Source organism: Vombatus ursinus, unplaced genomic scaffold (genome assembly GCF_900497805.2).
Source record: "Vombatus ursinus unplaced genomic scaffold, bare-nosed wombat genome assembly UNPS02014817.1, whole genome shotgun sequence".
In the NCBI taxonomy this organism is placed as follows: domain Eukaryota; kingdom Metazoa; phylum Chordata; class Mammalia; order Diprotodontia; family Vombatidae; genus Vombatus; species Vombatus ursinus.
In genome coordinates, this window is record NW_020954595.1 from 12,119,956 (window position 1) to 12,143,370 (window position 23,415).

The following is a 23,415-nucleotide window of genomic DNA, read 5'->3' on the forward strand; positions in this document are numbered from 1 at the left end:
CTCTCTCTCTCTCTCTCTCTCTCTCTCTCTCTCTCTCTCTCTCCAGCTGTGTGGCCTTAGGCAAGTTACTCAGTTGCTTCGGACTTGCCTGCAGGGGCATCTCCTGTCCTGCAGACTTGCTCGAGGCAGTTCTTGACTATTTCAGACAAGCTGCTGGTCTGTATGAATGAAGGGAGTTTCCATACCAGGAATTCCCTAAATGGACAAAAACACGGGTCTCAGACCAAACAAACCACTCCCCTGCACAGAGGACTCTGAACCATTTTTATGTCTTGGACCCCTGTCTGACAGTCTGGTGCAGCGTACGGACTCTCTCAGAATTATGTTTTTAAATGTATAAATCAAAATACGAATAAGATATAAAGGAAACCAGTTATAAGACAGTTATCAAAATATTAAATAGCAAACAAATTCACTGCCACAGGTTAAGAGCCTGTGTTCCAGCATGAGCATAACTGCATAGCAGAGACATCTTTCTAAAGAGGAACTTGAGCAGGGTCAGTCTTTTCTTCTTCATTGTCACATCCATTACCACCACCACCACCACCATCATTACCATCATCATCACCATCATCACCATCATCACCACCATCATCATCATCACCACCACCACCACCATCATCATCATCACCATCATCATCATCATCCTTGTACAATTGTCAGCATCCTCACAAAAGGGCCCCCTCCCCTCTGCCACTGGAGCGCCCTACCTTCCCACCTCTCAGCCTTTCTGGGTTGTCTGAATGAAATGGACATCACCAGCTCCACTCTTTCTAATGAGATTGAGGACCACAGCCCTTTCCATCCTGCACTCCTCCAGCATCTGAACAAGAACCTCTGGCACTTTCATCTGCCCTGCATCAGAACTTTCTTTTAGATGTTGTCTCTGCCTGATTAGATTGTGAGCTCCTTGAGAGCAGACTGGTTTTTTTCTATTTGTATTCCTACAACTTAGCACAGTACTTGGTGCATAGAAAACTCTAAACAAATGCTTTTCAATCCATTCATCACCACCAACATCACCCTTCTCCTCCTTCTCAGTATCACCATCCTCTTTCTGATTTCTATGTTATTTCTATGATTCACAAAGTACTTTCCTTACAATGACCCAGTGAAGTTGAAAGTGCACATTATCATTCCCATTTTATAGATGTGCAAACTGAGGCTCAGAACAAATGAGTGAATTTCCCATGAACCTATTCTCATACGTGATGCAATATAAATATATAGATTTATAGGTTGAAAGGGACCCCAGGGGTCCTCTAGCCTAATCTCCTGCCTGGTACATAAAGTCCTTCTACTGCTGACAGGTGATTTAGTCTTTTTGGGAACATTTTCAGTGACAACGAGCCTCTTACTTTGCTTAGCCAGGCAATGCCTATTTTCTTTTTAGGCAATTGGGGTTCAGTGACTTGCCTAGGGTCACACAGCTAGTAAGTGTCAAGTGTTTGGTCTGAGGCTGGATTTGAACTCAGGTCCTCCTTACTCCAGGGCTGGTGCTCTATCTACTGTGCCACCTAGCTGCCCCAAAAGTAATTTTTTTTAAATGTTTGGTAGAATTCACTTGTGAATCCATCTGATCTTGGTAATTTTGGGGGGGACAAGGCAATTGGAGTTAAGTGACTTGCCCAGGGTCACACAGCTAGTATCATGTGTCTGAGGTCAGATTTGAACTCATGACCTCCTGACTCCAGGGCTGGTGCTCTATCCACTGTGCCACCTAGCTGCCCCTAGGCCTTTTTTGAGTGAATTGCTCTGATCCTGATAATAGCTGCTGTGTTCCCCTAATTTTTCTCTTCCCTGGCCAAGCATGGCCAGGTCTTTTAGCTCCTCCTCCACATGTGGCCAGTTCTTTGGCCCCTCACTGCTAGCCTGCCTCTGAGCACTCCCCATATGGTCGATGTCCTTCTTCCAACATGGCAGCCACACCAAACCCACCGTCCAGCATGGAGAGTGGAGATACCATCACCCTGTCTTAGACATAACATTGGCTTCCTCCTACTCCTATGGCTGCAAAGACCTTAGAGTTTTTCACTTTAGAGCCTTGCAAAGACCCAGGCTGCCAGAGAGAAACAAGGGTAGATGGCCCAAAGGCCAAGGCACTCACTGCACTGAGGGGCCTCTGGCACCTCTAGCCATAGGAGCAGTTTCCATCTCACCCATTTCCCCTTTGTCATGCATTTGGAAATAGAAACTCCTTGTGCACAATGGAATAATGTGGTTGTTATTCCTTAGCTGGAATAAGCCCCATGCAGGCAGTTCCTCTTTCATGGATAGACACCCTGAGTCATCGGCACATCCAAGCCTGCAGTTCTAGAAGGGCTGACATGGGGACAAGGGATCAGACTTGTTTTTGACCTATCTGTCATTTTGAAGGCTGAGGATGGTGCTGGTGCACAGAGGCTGCCCCAGTCTTCTGAATCATCAGTTGAACATGCCATTCCCTTGGTACCTTGCCTCCCCTTCCAGTGCAGTGGCCTGGTGGTGGTCTTTTGGGAATCTTTTCAAGGAGGGTTGCCTTACCCTGCACTTCTCCCTCACAGTCAAAGGTTTGGGCAATGGGGTCTGGAGAATACAATCAAATGATGTGCTTTGAAGGACAATGTGGTGTCTAGAGCACTGGGTCTAGAGTTGGAGTTCAAGTCCTAGCTAGCTCTTCCATCTCTTAGCTGTCTGACCTTGGGCAAGTCTCCTCTCTGATCCTTGCTTTCCTCTTCTGTAAATGAGGGGTTCAAATAAAATGATCTCTGAGGTTGAGTGTTAAATTATACTTCCTCCTTCCCAAACTTGAAACTCTTATTTTCAAGACCCCCAAGTCCCAGCACTTGGTGCCTTGGTGCCCTGAAACTGTCCTCATCTAATTGCTCTAAAAATTCCTGGTAGAATGTTAGCTCCTTGAAGGCAGCAAAAACAGTTTTCCTTTAAATCCCAGAACCTAGGACAGCGCCTGGCAACTAGGAGGCACATCACTAATGCTTGTTGACTGTTTGAGAGAATCATATTGTGGGGGGCCATCTTATCACACATGAGACCTTAGAAATTCTGGAGTCAAATGGGTCTCCCCTCTTGGTGTGGAAAGCCCTCCCTTCACAGCCCCCCGCAACAGGCTATCCAGCCGGGACTTGGGCACTCCAGTGAATCTCTGGGGCTCCCAATGCAGACCAACCCTTTTGGGAAATTCTCATTGCTCAGGAAGCTCTAGGAACCAGAGTTAGGAGGTCATAGAGGTAAATACAACTCCCTTTTTTTTTAAATATGAGGAAACAGAATAAAAATAATTTTTTTACAAAGAAAAATGCCTCTGGATCTAATAGACACCACAGCTTTAAGTCAAGTCTCCTTTTCTCTTCTGCCACATATGTGGAAATGCTCATTTTATTTGGTGCTTTTTCAGATGAGAATAAAAATAAATTTTAAAAAATGACAAAATGGAAGCCCCCACAGGGAAAGTTATGTGTCTGGAATAGCTCTTATGTAGCAAGACCAGGATCTAAACCCACGTCTCCTGCCTTGAAATCCAGAAATTCAGGGCTCTTTGTGCTCCAGCTCAGCCAGCCTTTCTGGGGAGTCCAGATCTGCCTCCTTATAACTACCTTCTACCCATTTAGTCCCCCTTCTCTTTTGCTGTGCTGCTGAGAACCCATCCAATCCCTTTAGCCTGTATCAGCCCTTCCAAGATCTGCATAACAGCCAAAAAACGAGTGGTGAAAGCAAGAGCTGACTGAGAGCTGGCAGCACATACAGCTGTGTCCCTCCCTCTGGCAGCCTTGCTGCCCCCAGGTGTGGCTATGTCACCGCCTCCCCAGAACACAGAAAAGGAGAAGGCAATGGTGGGGAAGGGAGCAGGAAGTGGGGAACCAGGGAGAATGGGTCAGCTACATGCTGAGCTCTGTGGAAGGTCTCTGCACATGGACTGACTAGATTTCCTCTCAGATTTCTGGATCCTGGGGCTGTAAGGACTCTCTGTGGTAGTTGCTAGGAAGACATTGGAGTCTAGGAGCCCCTGACTCAGAGGGACACAGCTTTCAGTCCCTGACTCAGAGGGAGAGAGCTAGCCCCCAGCACCTGACTCAGAACCCCAACTCGGAAGGAGAGAGATAGCCACCAGTGCCTGACTCAGAAGGAGAGAGATAGCCCTGATCCTCATTAACAGTTGGGCAGTTCTCTGCTCTGTAATCCAGGCTCCCCGCCCCCCCAGCTGCATCCAGATCAGATGTGGCCCTAGAGCTGGAAGAGTCTTAGAGCTCATGATTTGACTCACTGATTTGACTGAGGAAACAGAGGCCCTCTGGCCAAGATGTCTGAGGTGAGAAGGAAGGATGGGAAGGAGGCTGGGATTCCTGAGCCCTGCCCCATTTCCCTCAGTTTGTGATCTCTCCTTCTTCCCTTCCAGGCCTTTCAGTCTCCACTTCCTAGGATAAATATCTCTTTCCTGATCCAGGCATTGGGGACTGAATGTGTTGTGGTAGTGGTAGTGAGGTGGTGGTGTTTTAGGGGAGTCAGGAAAAGGTAAAGCTTGCCTTGAAGGAATGGAAATGCTTTAGTAGTGGGGCATGCTGAGAGAGAGGTGCCTTCCCTGTCCTCACCCCGTTCACTCACTCATTCATTCTCAGCCAGCCAGCCATTGTGTGAGGCAGGATACTGGGTAAAGTGACCTCCCTCTCTAAGGCTTGCCAGGATATTGTGTGTCTCCAACTTCTGGTTATAAGGGGCATTTGGCTCCCCTATGCCCATATTTAATGGAACTTTTACACCAGCCCATAGTTAGACATGCCTTACTCCCATCCCTCCCTTATATAAAGAGATCCACTTAGTGAGCTCCAGGAGTCGGTATCCCACTGTTTGCCCCCTTTGGAAACCGATTCCCTGTTCCCGGACCCCCACCCCATCCCTACTCTGGGCGCCTGAGTCTAGCGGAAAGGGAGTCTCACTTGGGATAACTGGGGGGGGGGGGTGGATCATAGGATGTCAAGATTTAGAGCCGAGGTGATGTTAGAAGCCCCTCAGTTCCATCCCCATCACTGTACAGATGAGGAAACTGAGGTTCAGAGGGCGAAAGTGATTGGCCCAGGGCTAGTAAGAGTTAGCAAGCCGGAGGTCCTCTGACACCCAATCCATCACTCCCCCCGCCCCAGGCTGTTTGGATCCTGGCCCCGAGATCCGGGGTGGGGAGGGAAGAATAGGCAAGGGAGGAGGGAGAGGATACTCACTTGTGGTGTTGTATTTGATGCCGTTGAAGAACTCGGGGCAGGGTCTTTCCACGTAGGCCCCAGCGGCGCTGCGGGGCCAGCACGTCCCAATCTGGTCAGTGGTGGCATTGCAGTAGGGACCTGGAGCGGGACAGAGGAGGGCTGGCTGAGGAGCGCTGAGGCCGCCGAGCCGACAGTGAATCTGGGGCTCCGTACCCCAGGGCTGTCCCATCCCGGGGCCCCACAACAGCAGCGCACCTACCCTGCGGGTCCAAGAGCGGCGGTCCCCAGCTGTCAGGCAGCGGGTCCCGCAGCAGCAGCAGCAGCCCGCTGCAGTTGGCATCCAGCTCATCCGGCCACTGAGGGAAAAGCGGGAAGTCCATAGTGGGGGACTGGGGGCTGGCGTCTCTGTGTGCGAGTGTGACACCCAGAACGTGTGTGTGTGTGTGTGTGTGTGTGTGTGTGTGTGTGTGTGTGTGCAGAGAGAGAGAGAGATGGAGAGAGAGAGAGAGAGATGGAGAGAGAGAGAGAGATATGGAGAGAGAGAGAGAGAGATGGAGAGAGAGAGAGAGATGGAGAGAGAGATGGAGAGAGAGAGAGAGGGAGAGAGAGAGGGAGAGAGAGAGAGAGAAGGTGGAGGAAAGACAGACAGACAGACGGAGACAGAGACCCAAAGAGTGTGGGTGTGTGTAGGTGTCGGTGCGGGGTGACTTTGTGAGTGTGGATGTGCGCGTCTCTGCCTCGGTGCCTGCCCCGCTCGCCTCCTGCTTTTCTTTCCCGTCCTCCTTCCCCGGCTCCTCCCGCCTGCTCTTGCAGCTCTGAGGGTACAGCCCGAAGGGAAGTCAGTGCGCACCGAGTGCTGGGCTGGGCGGGAGTCCCGACTCGGGCTACTGGCTGGGCTGGAAGTCTGGGAGTCCACGGCGCTCCTGGCTGGAAGCGGTGGTGCCCCGGTCGCCAATAGCAGGCAGGGCTGGGCTGGGCTGGGGTTTGCGGGAGGAGAGAGGGCGGGGCCGAGAGGAGGGAAGTGGGGACCTAGAGAGGAGGAAAGCAGGGTCGGGGCTCCTCTAGGAGCCGAGTGTCTGGTTCCCAGTCTCCCGTGCCCAGGTTCGCAGCCTGCGCTTCCTCCGCCTCTGCAGCCTCTCACTCCGCCCCTCTCCTCCCTCCTCCTCTCCTCCTTTCCGGACTGTGGGGCCTCAATGATGCTCAGTGTGTGTGTGTGTGTGTGTGTGTGTGTGTGTGTGTGTGTGTGTGTGTCCGCCAGGGATGCAGGGGGAAGACGGAGGAACTATAGGGAGAAAGGGACAATCACTCTGGCAGAAGGGCATGGTATGACAGTCAGGCCAGGGTTATCGTTATGGGCAGGGCCAGGTATCTGGGGTTCCATCGTGCCTGGAGATCCCGGTGAGCCCCTGACTGCTCCCTTCTCTTCCACCCTGCCCCCAGTTTCTGGGGATCCAGCAGTCTTGTCCTCCTTTGCAGATTCTCCCTGAGTCCTTTTCTCCTAACCTGAGATGTGGGAGATGGGAAGGTAAGAAGGCCTGGGCCAGGAGACCTTTGGAAGGCAGGGTAAGGCCAGCCAGCCTTGACTCCCAGGTCCTTTCCTGTCTGGTTGAGTGCTAAGAGCAGAAGGGGCCCAAAGGTGCCCTTGGTGGGATCAGAGGGAGGAAGAAACCACAAAGTCTTGGCATTCAATTGCCAAACTGGAGCATGGCAAGAGGAAGGGATGCAGGATGGGGGTGGGTTTGGAGCCAAGCCATGTGAGTACTGGTGGAAGGGAGTGGAAGCCCACACTAGGGGCTAGGAGTCACTTGCTGAGGAGAGAAGAGAAGAGGAGAGGAGGGGAGGGGAGGGGGAGAGGGGGGGGGGGGGGGGGAGGGGAGGGGAGGGGAGGGGAGGGGAGGGGGGAGGAGAGGAGGCTAAGCCTTGGAGGAATCTGATAATTTCCCTTCCCTGAGGATTTGGAAGGCAGTCATTTGGAAGAGGGCTCAGACTCAGCTCCGTGGTGTTGTCCCCAGAGGGCAGAATCAGACCCGAGGGTGTAAAGTGACTGAGGTTTGGATTCCATGTAAGGAAAAACTTCTTGACAATTAAAGTTGTCTAAAAATGGAAAGGGTTGCTTGGGGAGGGAGTGTTTTCCACAGCACTGGAAGCATTCTAGCAGAGGTTAGATGATGGGTCCATGAGAGGATACAGACGTCAAAGTCGATGCGTTTCAAGTCCATTCCTGCTCAAAGATTCTATGGAGTGGTCTGACCCAATGCAGAAATCTCCTAGATGCCCACCTGGACATGGAGTCTTGACTTTTGCTTGGAGAGCAAGCTTTGAAGAGCAGAGGCTAATACTTGAAGGAATATTGGACCTGGAGAGTCTTGGTGAAATGACCAGAGAAGACCACTCAATCTCATCTTTCTTGATCTGTAAAACGGGGATAATAATAACCTATAATACCTACCTCCTCCACTAAAGTCTTTCTCTGGTGTGGCAGCATGCCAGGGAGGTGGTCTTGGATGCTCAAAGGCCAAGTGAGTGGAAATTAAGTTCTTACAGGTCTTGCCCAGTGGGCAGGGCTGGAATTCAGGTCCAGGGATGGACGGAGTCTGTTGGCCAAGGACCAGCTCAGCTCACATTGGGCAGGGGGATGGGTGAATATTTGAGCCCCAGCCACCTCTGGAGGTAGACTTTTCCTGAGTGACAAAGGGAACCCCACACCACCCAGTGGGACCCCAGAGCTTGAAATGTAGAGGCATACACGCCTCCTTCACAGCATTGAGGGGATGGTCAAATGATGCTGTGCTAGGAAAAAAAACACTATTATGATTGCATACTTCCAGTGACCGAGAGTTCACTAATGCATGAAGTAACCTCTCCATTGCTGGTTCTTTCCATCTGCCCTTTCTTCCTGAGTCAGAACCTGCTGCATCAGGGGTATTGTCCATCCCGTTTGCCTTCCAGAGTTTCAGAGTTCTCCAACTCCTTGAAAGTGGCTCTTAGGCTTCTTTATCTCTCTCTCTGTCTCTCTGTCTGGCTCTGTGTGTGTGTGTGTGTGTCTCTCTCTCTTCTCCCTCTTTCTCTTCTCTCTCTCCTCTCTCTCTCTCTTTCCCATTCACTGACAAGGTGGATCATGGAAAGAGTGCTGGGCTTAGTAGAGACCTGGGTTCGAGTGTCACCTCCAACAGTTGCTAGGTGTATGGCCACAGAAACAAATCATACAATTTAACCTTGCTAAGCCTCAGTTTCCTCATTTGTGAAATGAGAATAATAAGATTTTATTATCTCACTCTGCACTAAAATCCAACTCTGGTACCTCATGATATCAGAGTGCAAGCTCTGAAAAATTCTATAGAGCTGGAAATGTTTTGAGACAGATACAAGACAGACACACAATTACCTGAGGACTAGCTAAAGGAGTTTGAGAGAGGCTCATTCCTTTCCCATCATGAGATTTTGCAGGGGAGTTGTTTTTGTTTTGTTTCATTTGGTTTTGGCACTGCCATTCATACAGACTCTCTCCCCAAGGGCAGCAAATTTCACCTGGTACCATATGTAAAAAACCCCAGGTCTCTGATGCGTCTGCCCCGTGGGGCTCTTCCATGGGTTCAATGAGACAAGGTTTGCACACAAAGGGCTCTCTAATAGGAATCATCACATAGCAGAATGTCCCAGATGAGTAAACCAAGGCCCAGGGAGATAAAAAATCATAGAGTTGGAGCTGAAAGGGACCATAGGGACCATCTAAGTCAGGAGTTCTTGTGCTACAGACCTCATTGATAGACTGTTGAAGCCTATGGACCTCTTCTCAGAAGAATGTTGCCCAGATTTATAATGGAAGGAAAGACTGTATCTTTCACTAAGAGATCAGTGAAAATAAAGATAATTTTTTCCCATCCAAATTCATTGACTACCTGAAATCTATCCATGGACCAATTGGGGGTCCAGAGAATCCAGGTTAAGACATCTGAGGACAAACCCCTTCTCTCACAGAAAGAGAAACTGAGGCCTAAGGAGGTCAGTGACTAGATTTAGAGCTTAAAGGGGCCTCAGGGAGTCTCTGACCAACCACCTTGTTTACAGATGAGGAAACTGAGGCCTAGGGAGGTTAAGAATAATAGATTTGGACTCAAAGTGGTCATATAGCTCCATCTATCCCCAACACAAATTCCATACATAACATCATCTAGTAGTGGCTACTAGCTTCCACTTGAAGATCTCCAATGGCAGGAAGCTCTCTAATCTTGAAGAAGGCCACCCCATTATTGGAGAGGTGCAATGGTTAGGAAATTCTTTGGCATACAGAGCTAGAATATGCCTCCCTATGACTTCTACCTGTTGCATTAGTCTCTCACTTTATGGCAAAGTAGGACAAATCTATCCCTTTCAAAGGGTATCCCTTCAAACATCTGAAGGCACTTATGCCCTCCTGAGCCTCTTCTTCTCCAGATCAAGTTCCCTACATATCATCTTGTTCCTTTTTCTGCAAATGTTCCTCAGGTCCCTTTTGAAATGTAATGTGAAAAGTGCTGGAGACTGCTCCAGATGTGAACTGACCTGTAGGAGAATTATTGCTTTGTTATACCTGCTCTCAGAGCAGTGGTGATGGTCTCAGAACAAGTGCCACTTAGGACATGCACCCAAAGCTGTCCCTGAAAGAAGGGACTACCAGAGAAGAGACAGGGAAGGAAGGAACAGTCAAGGAAGGGGCACCCTGACACACTTTCATTCTGGCAATAGGTGTAACCCAGCCCATTAGCACACTGTAAATAGCACACAGAACACGTGGACATCAGGAAAACTTTTCCTTGGGAAACCCCAAAAGCAGGGTTGGCCTTCCAAGAGCCTCAGCCGATACCTACTCTAATTCTGGGAGCAATTCTAACCACTTAAAGGCACCAAAGTCAGCCAGCCTGATCAAATCTATCAAGACGTCTGCATATCACCCTTTGTCATACAATAGTGTAGACTCATCTCAGGGTCCTCAGATGGTTCTTACCTCTGGCCATGGTGATGACCACTTCTGTAACTAAACTAACATTGTCCATTCCTACCTTACCTGACTGAAAGTTGCTCAGTGGTGAGCTCTTTTCCACCAAAAGAACTATTCATTACAGACCATTACTTCCCCATCTTCCCAGCATAAGCGCCTTCTGAGGCTGATGTTTTGCAAAGGCTGGAGTCTGTCTTATAAGGACTATGTCCCTCTGACACAGAAAATCATTGTTTGACCCTGCCTGTCTTCCCTTTAAAGATGCTACCATAGCATAGGGATGCTACCATAGCAGTTCTAGGGATAGGCTTGCTTCAAAAATGACCATTGCTCCTGAGTGGCAGTGAAGCACCCAGAGGCAGCATGGGATAGTGGACAAGACATTGAACTTGGGTCAGGAAGACCTGAGTTTGAATCCTGTCTCAGATATTTTTAGCCGGGCATCTATACCAAGACTTATTGTGAAAATCAAATGAGATAATATATATCTAAAATGATTCACAAATCTTCAGGCAATAAATAAATGCTAGCTATTCTTATTGTTATTAAGCAACACCCACAAGACATCAGATTCCTAGGAAGGAACACCCACACACACACACACACACACACACACACACACACACGATTCCCTGACGGCTTCCCTGTATACCAGGTCAGAGTCTCAGAAACTCACTCACATCATGGACATTTCTCCTTGGGATATTCAGACCATTCATCAGGGCCCTTTCCTAACTCCAAGGTTCATTTGGATCCAACTTTTACTCCGAATAATGCAAATCATTTTGAGGCACCAAAGCCAGCCAGCCCAGTTGGATTTACCAATGTTGATAACAACCCTTTCTCCTCAATAATCTCACTGCACATCCCCTCTCCTATCTACCCCGTGTCCAGAATGGCAGCGCAGTGCATTTTCTCTGTGTATCTACAGAGCCGACTCAGCATCGCTTCTGCCCCTGACCGTGGTGCTGACTCAGCTGTGGTTCTCAGGTTCTTCCTACCGACCCCTGGCCGTGGTGCTGACTGCTTCTCTTACAAGATACCATATTATTATTTATGTGTTGTAAGATGCTGTTAGCTTGAGGGAGGGAGCAGTGTCATTCATATATCCAAATTGTTGATTCCTATTGAGCTCAAGGTCACTTAATTCCACCCCCCTCAGGTCTTTTTCATGTAACTGTTGCCTTGCCATGCTCACACTCCATTCCCCCCTCCCCCAATCTTCTCAATTTGTGCAGTTGATTAAAACACACACACACACAACTAAGATCACGAGTTCAGATTTAACCCTATTAAATCCCAAATTCCATGCTGCTATATTTGGGCCATTGTTCTAGCTTATTGAGATTTTGGGGGGATTCTATTTTTTTTTCATCCAACATATTAATTATTTCTCCAAGCTTCATGACAGCCACAAATCAATCCATTAACAAGCATTCATTAAGCATTTACTCCAGGAGCACTGTGTTGGACACTGGGACTATAAATACGAAGTCATTGCCTTCAAATAGCTCACATTCGCTAGTGGGATGAATGCTCACAGATAAGCATATTCAGGAGACCTACAAAACATAAACACAGTGATCGAGAGTACACTGACAACTGGGAGGATCAGTAACTGGATGGGGGTAGTAACTGAGCTGATTCCTAAAGGGTTGAAGGTTCTAAGAGGTAGAGGAGGGAGGGAGAGATTCCCAAGCATAGGAAAAAACCTGTGCAAAGGCCTGCAGTTGGGAGATGGAATGTCAATTGTGAGCAACAGCAAGAAGGCTAGTTTGCCCAGACCATAGAGTTCATGAAAGGGAATGCAATTAAGAAGCCTAGAAAGGTATATTGGAGCCAAGTGGTGAAGGGATTTAAATGCCAAGCACAGGAATTTACACTTGATCCTAGAGGTGACAGAGAGACAGAATGGAGGATTCCAGTTCCAGCCAAACCACTAAGAGGGACCCACTCTTCTGAAGTTTCTTCTCTCTCCTCTCATCCACTTTCATTGACCATGCCACTGGATAGAGGGGACCAATAGGAGATGATGCATCTCACACAGAGAAGAGGGAGATACACAAAGGATAAACATAGACAGACATAGACACACATAGATACAAGAGGATAGCTGCCTAAGGGATGGGGAAGTAGTTTCACAGAATGTGCCACTTCTCCTTCCACCCTACCCCCAGGGTGGAGAGAATGGTGGCTATGAACTTTAGAAAGGGACACATCCTCAGAGCCCAGAAGAGAGCTATACCCATGGGAACCTTGAGGAATACTCCAAAAAGGGAAATAAGTACTCAGTGCCAGGACTACTGAAGCACCCCTTTGCCACACATACTCTTCCCGTGTGTGCCTCATGACCTTTGTACATTAAGGCTGAACCTACTATTCGTAGGAACTTTGTATGTGCAGGAGGAGACTATCCCCCTGTTTTGGTAGGGATGTTTAGGACAAGTGTCTTTATAACACCTTAGTAAACACCCTTTTCTAAAAGCTAATTGAAGCTACTGGCTAATAATCAATGAGAAGCACACTGGTGGTGACTCATGAGTGACAGTCCTGGAAGTCCTAGCCCCTCAAGCTTACTCCCAGAGCATTGAGTAGAATAGTCATCATCTCTCTGGGGACCCAGTTCGCCAATGCAAGTGGGAAATGAGGCAGTAGCCCTGGAAGGGGCACTACCCACAAGACACAACTTAGAGGCACAGCATGTCAATTCTGGAAGGGACCTTTGAGATTATCAGAGTAGTAAATTGAGGAAAACATTGGATCTAGAGTCAAAGGATCTGGGTTCCAATCCTGGTTTTATGATTGACTGTCTATGTGACCTTGGACAAATCACTTAACCTCTCTGTAAAATGAGGGGGTTGGATTTGGTGGCCTCTGGGTCACCAGCTGTAAAATCTATGCTCTTAGGACTTGATGATCTTGCTTGGCCCCTGATTTTACAGGGGAAGTTACTCAGTGAACCTGAGACAGAGATAGGGCTAGATCCAGAAGGTTTGTGACCTCCTATGCAGTGGTCTTTCCACAATCCTACACTAACTCTCTGGCAGTAAGCAGCATTTTCCCTCTCCTCCCTCTTCTCTGACTCAAGTTTGAACCTTGGAGCTCTGTTTACTTATAGCAAGGCTGCTTTGGCACTGTACTGCTGGCTGAGGATTCTGGATGTCCAGACCAGGCTGGGGAACTGAGGTGGAGTTTGCAGTGGCAGTAGGTGGTCGTGTCTCCTGTCCCTTGGAAGTAGCAGTGAGGGGGCAGGGAGCCATCAGTTGGGGGGCATCCTAGTCTTCCCTTCATCAGAAGGGTATGAATGGACCTACATCAGTGTTTACTGAGCCCCATTTACATCCACAGTCCTGTGCCAGCATATGTTGGGGGCTGGGAATGGAGGGAGGAAGAAGAGAGAAAGGGAGAATTAAGGAAATCCACGTATCATGTTTGGAAAGCCCTCACTGGGCTCATTGGCAAAATGTGCCAAAGGCATCGTGACCTAGTGGATAGAGCTGCTGGATGCGAGGGCAGGGGGACTCAGGGACAAATCCTGCCCCGGCTATTGGGTAGCTGTATGAGCATGGATGCCCCTTACCTGCTTTGGACCTCAGTTTCCTCATTTGTAAAATGGGGATGCATTAGAAAACCTCACAGTGCCACAGAGCCATCCATCACTATTGGCATTTGTGTCATCGTCACTGTCGTTGTTATCTTCCAGGGCAGATGTGAGGGTCAAATGCCATGACAGAGAGACAAGACTCCTCTGGTATGAAAAGCCAGGTGGTGAGAATATTCCAAGTTATCAGGAGGATCTGGTATTCCCTAGAGGTAGGGAGAGAGGAGAAGGAAGAGGAGGAGAAGGAGGAGGAAGAGGAGGAGGAGGAAGAGGAGAGGGAGAGAGAGAGAGAGAGAGAGAGAGAGAGAGAGAGAGAGAGACAGAGAGACAAAGAGAGAGAGAGAGAGACAGAGAGACAGAGAGACAGAGAGACAGAGAGACAGAGAGACAGAGAGACAAAGAGAGAGACAGAGAGAGGACGGGGGAAGTTGAGAGAGAGACACACACAGACACAGAGAGAGACACACACACAGAAATAGAGGGACAGAGAGAAAGAAAGAGAGAGGAGAGACAGAGAGACACACACAGAGAGACAGAGAGAGGAGTTGGGAGAGAGAGACACACATAGAGACAGAGAGAGACACAGAGACAGAGAGAGAGAGAGGAGAGACAGAGACAGAAAGAGAGACACGCAGAGAGACAGAGAGAGACATACACACACAGAGACAGGTAGAGAGAGAGAGAGAAAGAGAGAGAGGAGGTGGAAGAGAGAGACACACACACAGAGACAGAGACAGAGAGAGACAAAGACACACACAGACAGAAAGACAGAGCACTTATCCCCTTGGGGCCTGGACAAGAAGCTATAACAAGCAAATGAGAAGTCTCCAAAAAGGGCATCAGGACTTTTAAAGCACGTTCCCAACTGGCTAGAAAGTGTGGTGATGCAATCTGTCCCCAGCCACCTCCCCTGACTCTCTTGGGAGCCCAAGTGCTTCCTCCCCAAACCTTCAAACACTTTCTGGTCTCACTGATGGTGGAGGGGCCCCAGTGTGCATTCGGTCAGTTTCTTCATCTGTAAAATGAATGGGTTGGACTAGATGGTCCAACCATCTAGTCCATCTAGAGGTCAACCATCTGAGGTCACTTCTAGCTCTAAATTCTATGAACTTCTCCCAGGCCACAAGACACTTGGGGCTTCTTTCACGGTTTGTAATTAAGAAACAAAATCAAACAGGAAAGCATTTTAAAATTTATATTAAAAACAGAAAACGCTGCTCTATTATTTTGTTACCAAGTTGTTGCTTTTACCATTTTAATTTACATTTTAAAATTAGGCTATAAAAGTGAGCCGTCAATGCTGCATGACTCATTTTGAGAACATAACCTGAGCTTGTAAAACCATCCAACAAAAGCCAGATTCAGAAAATACGATTCTGTCGGTTGACTGTAACTGAATGACATTAGAGCAAAACTACAATTTTAAAAATAAATTTGAGAAAAAAGCCTAATCATCATTAAAGGAAATGAGAATTTTTAAGACAATCAGGTCTTCAGAGTCAGTCATTCAGTCAGTCAGTAAATATCTATTAAGCACTTACTAAGTGCCAGGCACTGTGCAAAAGACAGTCCCTTCCCTCAGGGAGTTCCTATCTGATGGGGGACGGCATTGGCCAAAGACTTTATTCAGGGCTTATGGGAAAACATAGACCAAAGTTCATGGGACTGAGCTCTCAGAGCACTGAATAATATGGATACATGCTCAGTTTGCCAGAGCAATTGACCACAAGCTTTAGCCAGGACAGCCAGCAAAGTGAAGCTAAAGGATAGCCAGCTGATCTTGAGTAAGCAAGTATGGCGGCCAAGACGACTTTCATCGTGTGATGGGGGCAGTGAAGGGGCCATCTGTGTGCTTCTTCCAGCACCAAGTGACCTCCATGAGTGCACACAAGGCTGAGGAGCAACCTGTCTGCTCCCTAGGGGGTCCAGGAGAAGAAAGCACTTTTTCAAAGAATGGAAGGAGTGAGATAGGGCAGCGATGAGAATAATAATAATTTCAGCTGACATTTATGTAGTGCTTAAAGGTTTGCAAAGTGCCTTACTTATATTATCTCATTTGAGGTAATGCTATTAGGTAGATTCTATTTTTTTTTTGCAGATGAGGAAACAGAGGCTGAAAACAGTTATAAGTGATTTGTTCATGGTCACTCAGCTAGTATCTGAGGCAGGATTTGAATTTATATCTTACTGACTCCAGGTTCAGCACAATTAACCACCCAAAAAAACCCACCCAAATTCTCTACCAATAACAAAAGCACAACTAAAATAATTATTCTCATCCATCAGATTATCAAGGATAATTAAAACAAAACCAGATGAAACTGCTAATGGTAGAAAGGCTGCAGGAAGGTAGGTACATGGAGACATGATTGGTGAAGCAGCAAGTTGGTCCCACCATTACGGAAAACAATGTGGAATTATGTGGCGGAAAGTGACTAAACTGTTCGTAATAGTTGGTTCTTTGACCCAGAGATCCCATTACTTTTTTGGAAGGGAAGAGCTAGAAACAAAGTTGGCTGTCTATTAGTGGAGAAATCGATAGACAAACTGTGACATATGAATGCAATGGACTGTTACCAAGATGAAAATGAAGAGTTCAGAGAAACTTGGGAAGACTTGTACAAACTGATGCAGAGCGAAGGAATCAGCACAGACAGAACAATATGCAGACACGGTGAGCCCGACAGTATAAAGAGAGCCAGCCCTGAAAGCTATGAGCGCTCGGGCACCTTTCACTCAGACCATGGTGCCCCAATGGGTCTCTCCTCTCTCCAATCCATTCTCCACTCACATGTCAAGCTGGTCTTCCCAAAGCATCTTCAGAGGCTCCCTATCCCTTCCAAGTAAGATGCAGATTCCTCTGTCATTTCCAGTCTTTCTCAATTTGTCTCTGGTCTGTTTTTCCAGGTTGATTTTTTGTCCACCCCACGCTCCTGCCAAACTGACCTACGTAATGCTCTCCTCTATGGAGGAATGTCTTCCTTTCCATGTCTTTGTCCAAGCTGTCCATCATGCCTGGAATGTCTTCCCCTTTGCTCCTTGGAACCCTCGTTCCCTTCAAGGGCCACCCCTTTCAAGAGCTTCCTCCTGACTCATTTAGTTAGAAGTGCTGAATCTCAGGCAGCCAGGTGGTGCAGTGTTTAGAGTGCCAGGCTTGGCATCAGGAAGACTCACCTTCCTGAGTTCTAATCTAGTCTCAGACACTAGCTGTGGGACCCTGGGCAAGTCACTTAACCCTATTTGCCTCAGTTTCCTAATGTGTAAAATGAGCTGAAGAAGGAAATGGTAAACCACACCAGTATTTTTGTCAGGAGAACCCCGAATCGGGTCACAAAGAGTAGGGTATGACTGAAACAACAGAACAAGTGCTGAATCTAATACAATGAAATATGATAAATGCAAACTCCTTTACTCGGGTTCAAAAAACCCAGCCTCATAAATAAGGGAGACATGGCTAGGAAGCCATTCCTGTGAAAAAGCTAGGTGAGCTTTTTTTAGTGGACCACAAGCCCCGAGTGAGTCAACAGTCTCCAGGAATGGGGAGGTGAGAGTCCCTGTATACCCTGCCTTGGTCAGACCCCATCATAAGGAGGACTGTGTTCGGTTCTGGGCACCATGGTTTAGGAAGGAAAGACTCTGATGAGTTAGTGTCCAGAGGAAGCCAGTCAGGATAAGGAACCTGGGCATGTTTAGGTGGAAGAGGGTATGATCATTCCCTTCAAACATCTGAAATGAGGTTTATTTCATTTGGCCTCAGAGGCAGATTGAGGCTGGACACAAGGAAACATTTCCTGACTCTAGAGCTCTGAGAGGAGAGCAAGGTGGCTCCAGAGGGAGTGAGATCTCTCTCATTTGAGGTCTTTAAGCAAATCCTAGATCGTTGGAAATGGGAGTCAGCCGTGGGTCAGTGCAGAGGGCCTCGGAGGCCTTCTGACTTGGAAAGCCAGTGTTTGTCTGAGAACAAGAAGCCGTGGGGAGGTGAAGACCTTCACGGTGTGGGGAGTCCCTACACCAATGAAATCACGGCCCCTCAAAGTAGGACAAAAAGCCCCGTATTTTCTTCAAATCCTACAGGAAGAGTTTCTCATATGGCTCCATTGGAAGCTGTGCCTAAAGGGAGTGGGGCAGCCTGCTGGTCTATGGTGAGCTTGGTCTGGGGCTGAGCAAGTAGCATGAACCTGCCTCTGCTTGGAGGTGGCCAGCTCCCCCCAGGGGGCAGTGACAGGGAGCTCTGGGGAGCTGGCCAGCTGGAAACCATTAGAAGAAGCTGGAAGATGGGCTTCATCTCAGGTACCTTGGCAACAGATAGTGAGTGTGACAATTGTCTTTGCTCCTCCTTTATCCAGCATCAGACGATTGTGCTGACAGTAGGTCGTGTGTCCTCCCTCGCCTGCCTCCTGAATTCTGTTCTCTATGTGGGGTCACTCACATTTCTGATCTGCACCCTGTCCTTCTGCTCCAGCCTCTGGTCCCTCTTTGGGGTATCCTTTGTCTCTGGCAACCATCGCTGACCCTCCATGACTGCTGTGGGGCTGCTGACCTTCTCAGAAAGGTGACTGTGGTCTCAGCCTTTCCCTGTTCTCCAGGGCCTGAAGCCTCAGCTGGCACCTGAGACAAGTTCAGCTTCATTTCCAATCTCAACATTTAGGGGCAGGAAAATCAGTAGGAAATCTGGCTCAGGAGTGTTGGAGTTCAGGCAAACTAGGGAGCTGTGGAACTTCTCAGTGCCACTCATGCCTGAAGCATGTCTATTGTCAGGCTGGGACTTAAAAGCCAACCTGCTGGTGGGCAGAGGGGATTGTCGACTGGTAAACAAACTATTTACCTAAAGCTTATGCCCTGCCCTGTGGTGGGATTTTGATTAAATTCAGTTTGATTTCTGCTTGCCAAAGGTATCACTTAAAGCCTTAGACCCTAGGGACCCTAGACCTGTGCCCAGTGTGTCTCTGGGTAATCTGGAGCAGAGACAGGAGTGAAACAGCAAAGCTGAGGAGTTAGGAATAGAAGAGAAAGACAAAGGAGGGATGAGGTGCTCATTTCATTCTTTTGCTTCTCAAGGACTTGCTCTGGGATGTAGGGAGTGTGTACAGAGAAGCCATGGATCCTGCCAAGCCAGATTAGGTTATGAGGGCCACGGGGCTGGTGTCCATCTGAGCTAGGTCAATTCTGGCAAGGAAACCCACTAGACTGATCACTAACCTTGGACTTTGGAAGCTTGGATGATTTTGGAGTCTGGATGTCTTGTGCAATGAGACAGATTGAGGCTCGAGGTCAGGAAGAACTTCCTAACTAATAGAGGTGTCCCTAGGTAGCATGGGCTGCCTGGAGAGGTAGCACCTCCTCCGTGGATGTCTTCAAGAAGCAGTGGGTTGAGCACTCATCAGGAAAGTTCTATTGAGGGTCCCTATAGTGTGGACTAGAGGCTGCCAAAGTCCCTTCCAACTCTCACACACTGTGATTCTGGGCAGATGGGGAGTAATCATCTTTAAGCTGAGGAAGGAACTCTTCTGACTTCTCCTTCTCAGACCCAATGGGCACTGCTTGCCCAGATAGATGAAGCACAACCCAAATGAGATGCCCTGGGTAGGGAAAGCTTAGCCCACCAAAGTGAGACTGAGGCAATGAAAAAAGAAGTCTGAACCCCAGAAAGCATCCTGTAGGAGGCAGGACTAGGGGAGACATACTGAGGATAAAGAAAGGAAGGAAGGTGATAGATAGGAAGCCCAGGCCTGAAAGAAAAGCAAGAGAGGAAGCAGGAGGAGGTGGGGAAGTGGGGAGAGGAGGAGGCAGCAAGCCTCTCATGCCACCTCCATCGGGGAACCTCCCCAGACTCCTCCAGCCCACACTGTTCTTTTTCTTTCCCTGACCCCCCAAGGACCGCCCTCAATGGGTCAATAAGGACTTCCTGTGACAGCATCTTGGTGCTGCAAGGGAGCTCAGTGGGACTTTCCATCCCCTCCCCAGCCTGAATCCCCCAGGGATGGGAAGCCCTTTCCTTCAGGGGCAGCCTGCTCCACTGGTCTTGGTTTGGAAGTTTTCCCTTACTCTGACACTTGTAGGGATCTGCAACCACACTGATGCAGTTCCTCCAGGTTATGGGGATTGTAGAACATGCCTCCAGTGGGACACTTGTCTTCATCCTCCCTCACATTTTTCACCATCCAACTTCCCCTCCCATCTTGGGAACGCTACTGGAATGCATAGGCTATGGAGCCATTATCTTCTGCCCTGATGTGTGATAATAATCAGATCTCAAGTCAAGAGAGATCTTGGAGGTCATGGAGTGAACCCTTCTCAGCTTGTATCTAAGAAAAGTGACCCAGAGAGAGACAGAGACTTATCCAAGGTCACTTATCAAGGTAGTAAGCATAGGAGGGGGAGTTTTGATGCTGCTTCAGGCCATCTTGCTTAGATTGAAGTCAGCTCATGTTCTAGCCATGTTTTACGTGTTGACCACATGTCCTTTCCTCTCTGGCTGTCTGGTGTGTGTGTGTGTGTGTGTGTGTGTGTGTGTGTAATGGGGTCTTCCTGATGCTCCCCAGACCCCCCAGTGAAGGCACTCCTCCCATGCTGGGGCTGGCTCTACCCAATGGCCAGTCCCAATTCCCCTTCCTTCAGCCCCTGGGTAGGACACAGTGAGAAGCAGCTCAGTCCCTGGGGGCTGATGGGAGGGGTGTGGGCCTCTTTGGTGTCATCCAGAGCTGCAGACGTCAGTGCAGGCTGGCGGGTTGGCTTTGGGGTGACTTCCTAATACATGAGACATGGGAGAGGGGAGAAGATGTCTGACAATTTGTAAGAAAAGGCTGCTGCTTGGTAACAAAACAATTTCACAGTGCGCCCTATTGTCCTCCAGAGGGAGATGCAAATGAAGACCGTCATCAAGAGAGAAGATACATTTGTCCAGCTAAAGGAAAAGCCCTCGCTGACTGCGGAGCCTAGGGACTGTAGAATACCTGGGGTTTCCAGATCCAGGCAGACCCCCCGACTGAGGCATCCTTACTGAGAGACAAGCTCCCATCCTTTACCTAAAAGAGGCTGATGGGGGAAAGCCCCAGCCTCCATCCTCAGGTGGCCCAGAAATCATTAACAAAAGAGAGCACGGCAAAGTCGCCAGGGCACATGGAGGGGGGAGGGGCAGTGAATAGAGGTAGTGAAGAGGCCAGGGCTTGGAGTCAACAAAACTCGGATTCAGCCTTAAGACACTCCCTCGCTTTGTAACAAGCATACAAGCAGGCAGTTTTCTAAGGAAGAAAGCAAAGCTATTAACAGCCAAATATAAAATGTTCCAAATCGCTAAGAATTAGAGAAATGTAAAGCAGTGCAATTTTGAGGCTCTGCCTCGCCCCCATCACTTTGTAGCGCAGTGGGCAAAGTGCTGATTTTGGAGTCAGAAGGTCTGAGTTCAACCCTCAGCTCTGACTCTTGCGATCTTGGTCGAAGCCTTATGTCCTCTGGGCCTCGGTTTTCCCCTCTGTAAAATGAAGGGTTACCGGATGTCCTCTAAGGTCCCTGGTAATGCTAAGTTTCTGATCCTAACCCAGGCAGGTTCTGAAGTCCCAGAGAGCACAGTGGCTGCCAGGGGATCACTCAGGCTTTTCAGGGACAAAGTCTGGGATGAGGGATAAAGGATGGAAGAATCCCCTAGATGGGGATATACACCTGAACACCTACAATCAGGGGTAGGCACTGACAAGTTAAACTGAGGCCCCCAAGTGCACCACTTAATGACACCATCATTGGCTCCAGGGCCTACACACCTAGAGAACAGGTTTGCCCTTCTTGATACCCATCTAACCAAAGTCAGGAGTAGAAACACTGATGGAGCGAGCTGCAGGGTTGGCTTCCACAGCCCTCTCGTTTCCTGCCACCTTTCCTGGCTTTCTTCTTTTCTTTCTTCTGTTCCCCCATTTCATTCTTGAGTATGGGCTCCCTCCCAGTTGGCTTCCACTGCCCACCCTTTCCTCCGTCTACCTGGACCCCAAGTCTCCTCTGCCCAGATTATCGGTCTTCCTGCCTTCTCTCTGGGTCTTCATCACCCCAACCCTCAGCTGCTGGGAAGCCTGCTGTAGAAGCCACTAGTGCTGTTGGCTGAGAGTAAATGCTCCAGAAAGGCCCAGCCACACGTGCTTGGAGAGAGAACAGGAATGCACAAACAGGCTTCTGGGAGCAAGCCGGAAGGGGGGAGCCAGGATGGGAGCTGTAGGGACTGCATTTGAATGGCAGTGGGGTCAAGGAACAGGTGGAACCAGCCACCATGTGGGAACCCAGGCCATGGACCTGCCACACTGCCAGCAGTCTAGGCACAGCCCGGCTTCTGGAGACTCCCTTAGACGTCCCTTGCTGGTGCCGGAAGGCTCTAGGGACTGAGCCCACAGCACTCTGGGATGGGGGGGATGCCACTAACCTGGGGTAAGATCTATTTTCTGCTGCCTCACTAAAGCAGCAGAGATTAAGGGTGGAATAGTCACTCCTTCCGTTTTTCGTTATTGTCCTGAGTTCTCTGCTTAAATGCTGATTAGAAGCCTTGGGTAGTTGGCAGGGGTAGAGTCTCAAGCCCTAAGGGGAGAAATTAAAGGAGGGAGTCTCAGAAAGAATCTCACAGTGGGGGTGGGGTGTGGGGCTGGCCACGCCATAATTGGTAAGTCTCCAAGATTGAATCAGATCCATCTGCCCTGGATAGGTCCTCAAGCAACACTAGGAAAAGCCTCCCCTCCCCCCACCCCTTTCTGCCTTGGTTAGGCTTGCGGAAAGCAGGGAGGGCCACATACAACCAAATGTGGGTTGATGACAGAGACCACCCCATAGGTCGGGATGCCAGCCAGCGCGATGGAAGGCAATGGAGTACGTGGGGATCACGCCAAATCCTATGACTGCATGGCGCTTGGGGATGCCGATTCTCTCCTTTCATCCTCATGCAACCCAATGAGGAAGTGGCGAAAGCTTTATTAATCCCGTTTTATGGACTGAGAAACTGGGGCTCAGAAATCCCGTCTTCTATAGGAAGGCTTTATTAACTCGCTGAACTCTAGTGACTTCTCTCTTAATTATTTCCTTTTTATTTTGTATGTAACTTGTTTGCAAATATTTGTTGTCTCGCCCATTAGACTGTGAGCCCCTTGAGGGCAGGGACCATCTTTGGCCTCTTGTGGTACCCCTAGCACTTGGTACTGGCACATAGTAGGTGCTTAATAAATGCTTATTGACTGACAGAAGGATAAGTGGGTTTCCGTAGCAGGTAGAAGAACTAAGCCTTGAGCCATTGTGTCCTTGCTCCAAACCCAAGGTAAGTCGCCCCCTGACCACACCCTGACGGAGGAGGCTGCTGAGCCCTCCGAGGCTGTCCTCAAGCAGTAAAGCTCTCCATGGCCGTGGGTGGACGGATGGCCACACATCACCAGCTCTCCTGACCACCTTTCACCCCCCCCCCCCCGCAGGGCTGGTGAGGAAAAGCAGCCACCAGAAAACCCGGAATGCCCCGCCTAGTGGGTCACTTCTGGAGAACAACTACCGCCAGTGACCACGACAATTACAACAGCAAGACCAGAGAACCAGGGACGGGGCCTGGCCCAACCCCACCACGGGCGGCTCCCCTTTGCCATCTGTCATGATTAAGGAGGAGCTTCGAATTCAGGCTCCAAGGACCG

At 49.0% G+C, this 23,415-nt stretch overlaps 1 protein-coding gene across 2 annotated transcripts in view; it reads right to left on the reverse strand.

Annotated features, from left to right (window-relative positions):
• The window catches only part of CRHR2 (corticotropin releasing hormone receptor 2), a 97,753-nt gene that overhangs the window by 60,414 nt on the left and 13,924 nt on the right, over positions 1-23,415 (reverse strand). The window contains exons 1-3 of one of the 2 annotated variants that reach the window (XM_027835886.1): positions 8,036-8,059; positions 5,452-5,536; positions 5,211-5,330 (exon numbers count right to left, since the gene is read on the reverse strand). In XM_027835886.1, coding sequence (XP_027691687.1) covers positions 5,211-5,330; positions 5,452-5,536; positions 8,036-8,059 — 229 coding nt within the window. Of the gene's footprint in view, positions 1-5,210; positions 5,331-5,451; positions 5,537-8,035; positions 8,060-23,415 lie in introns of those variants that run through there. The other variant, XM_027835885.1, reaches the window with a different exon arrangement.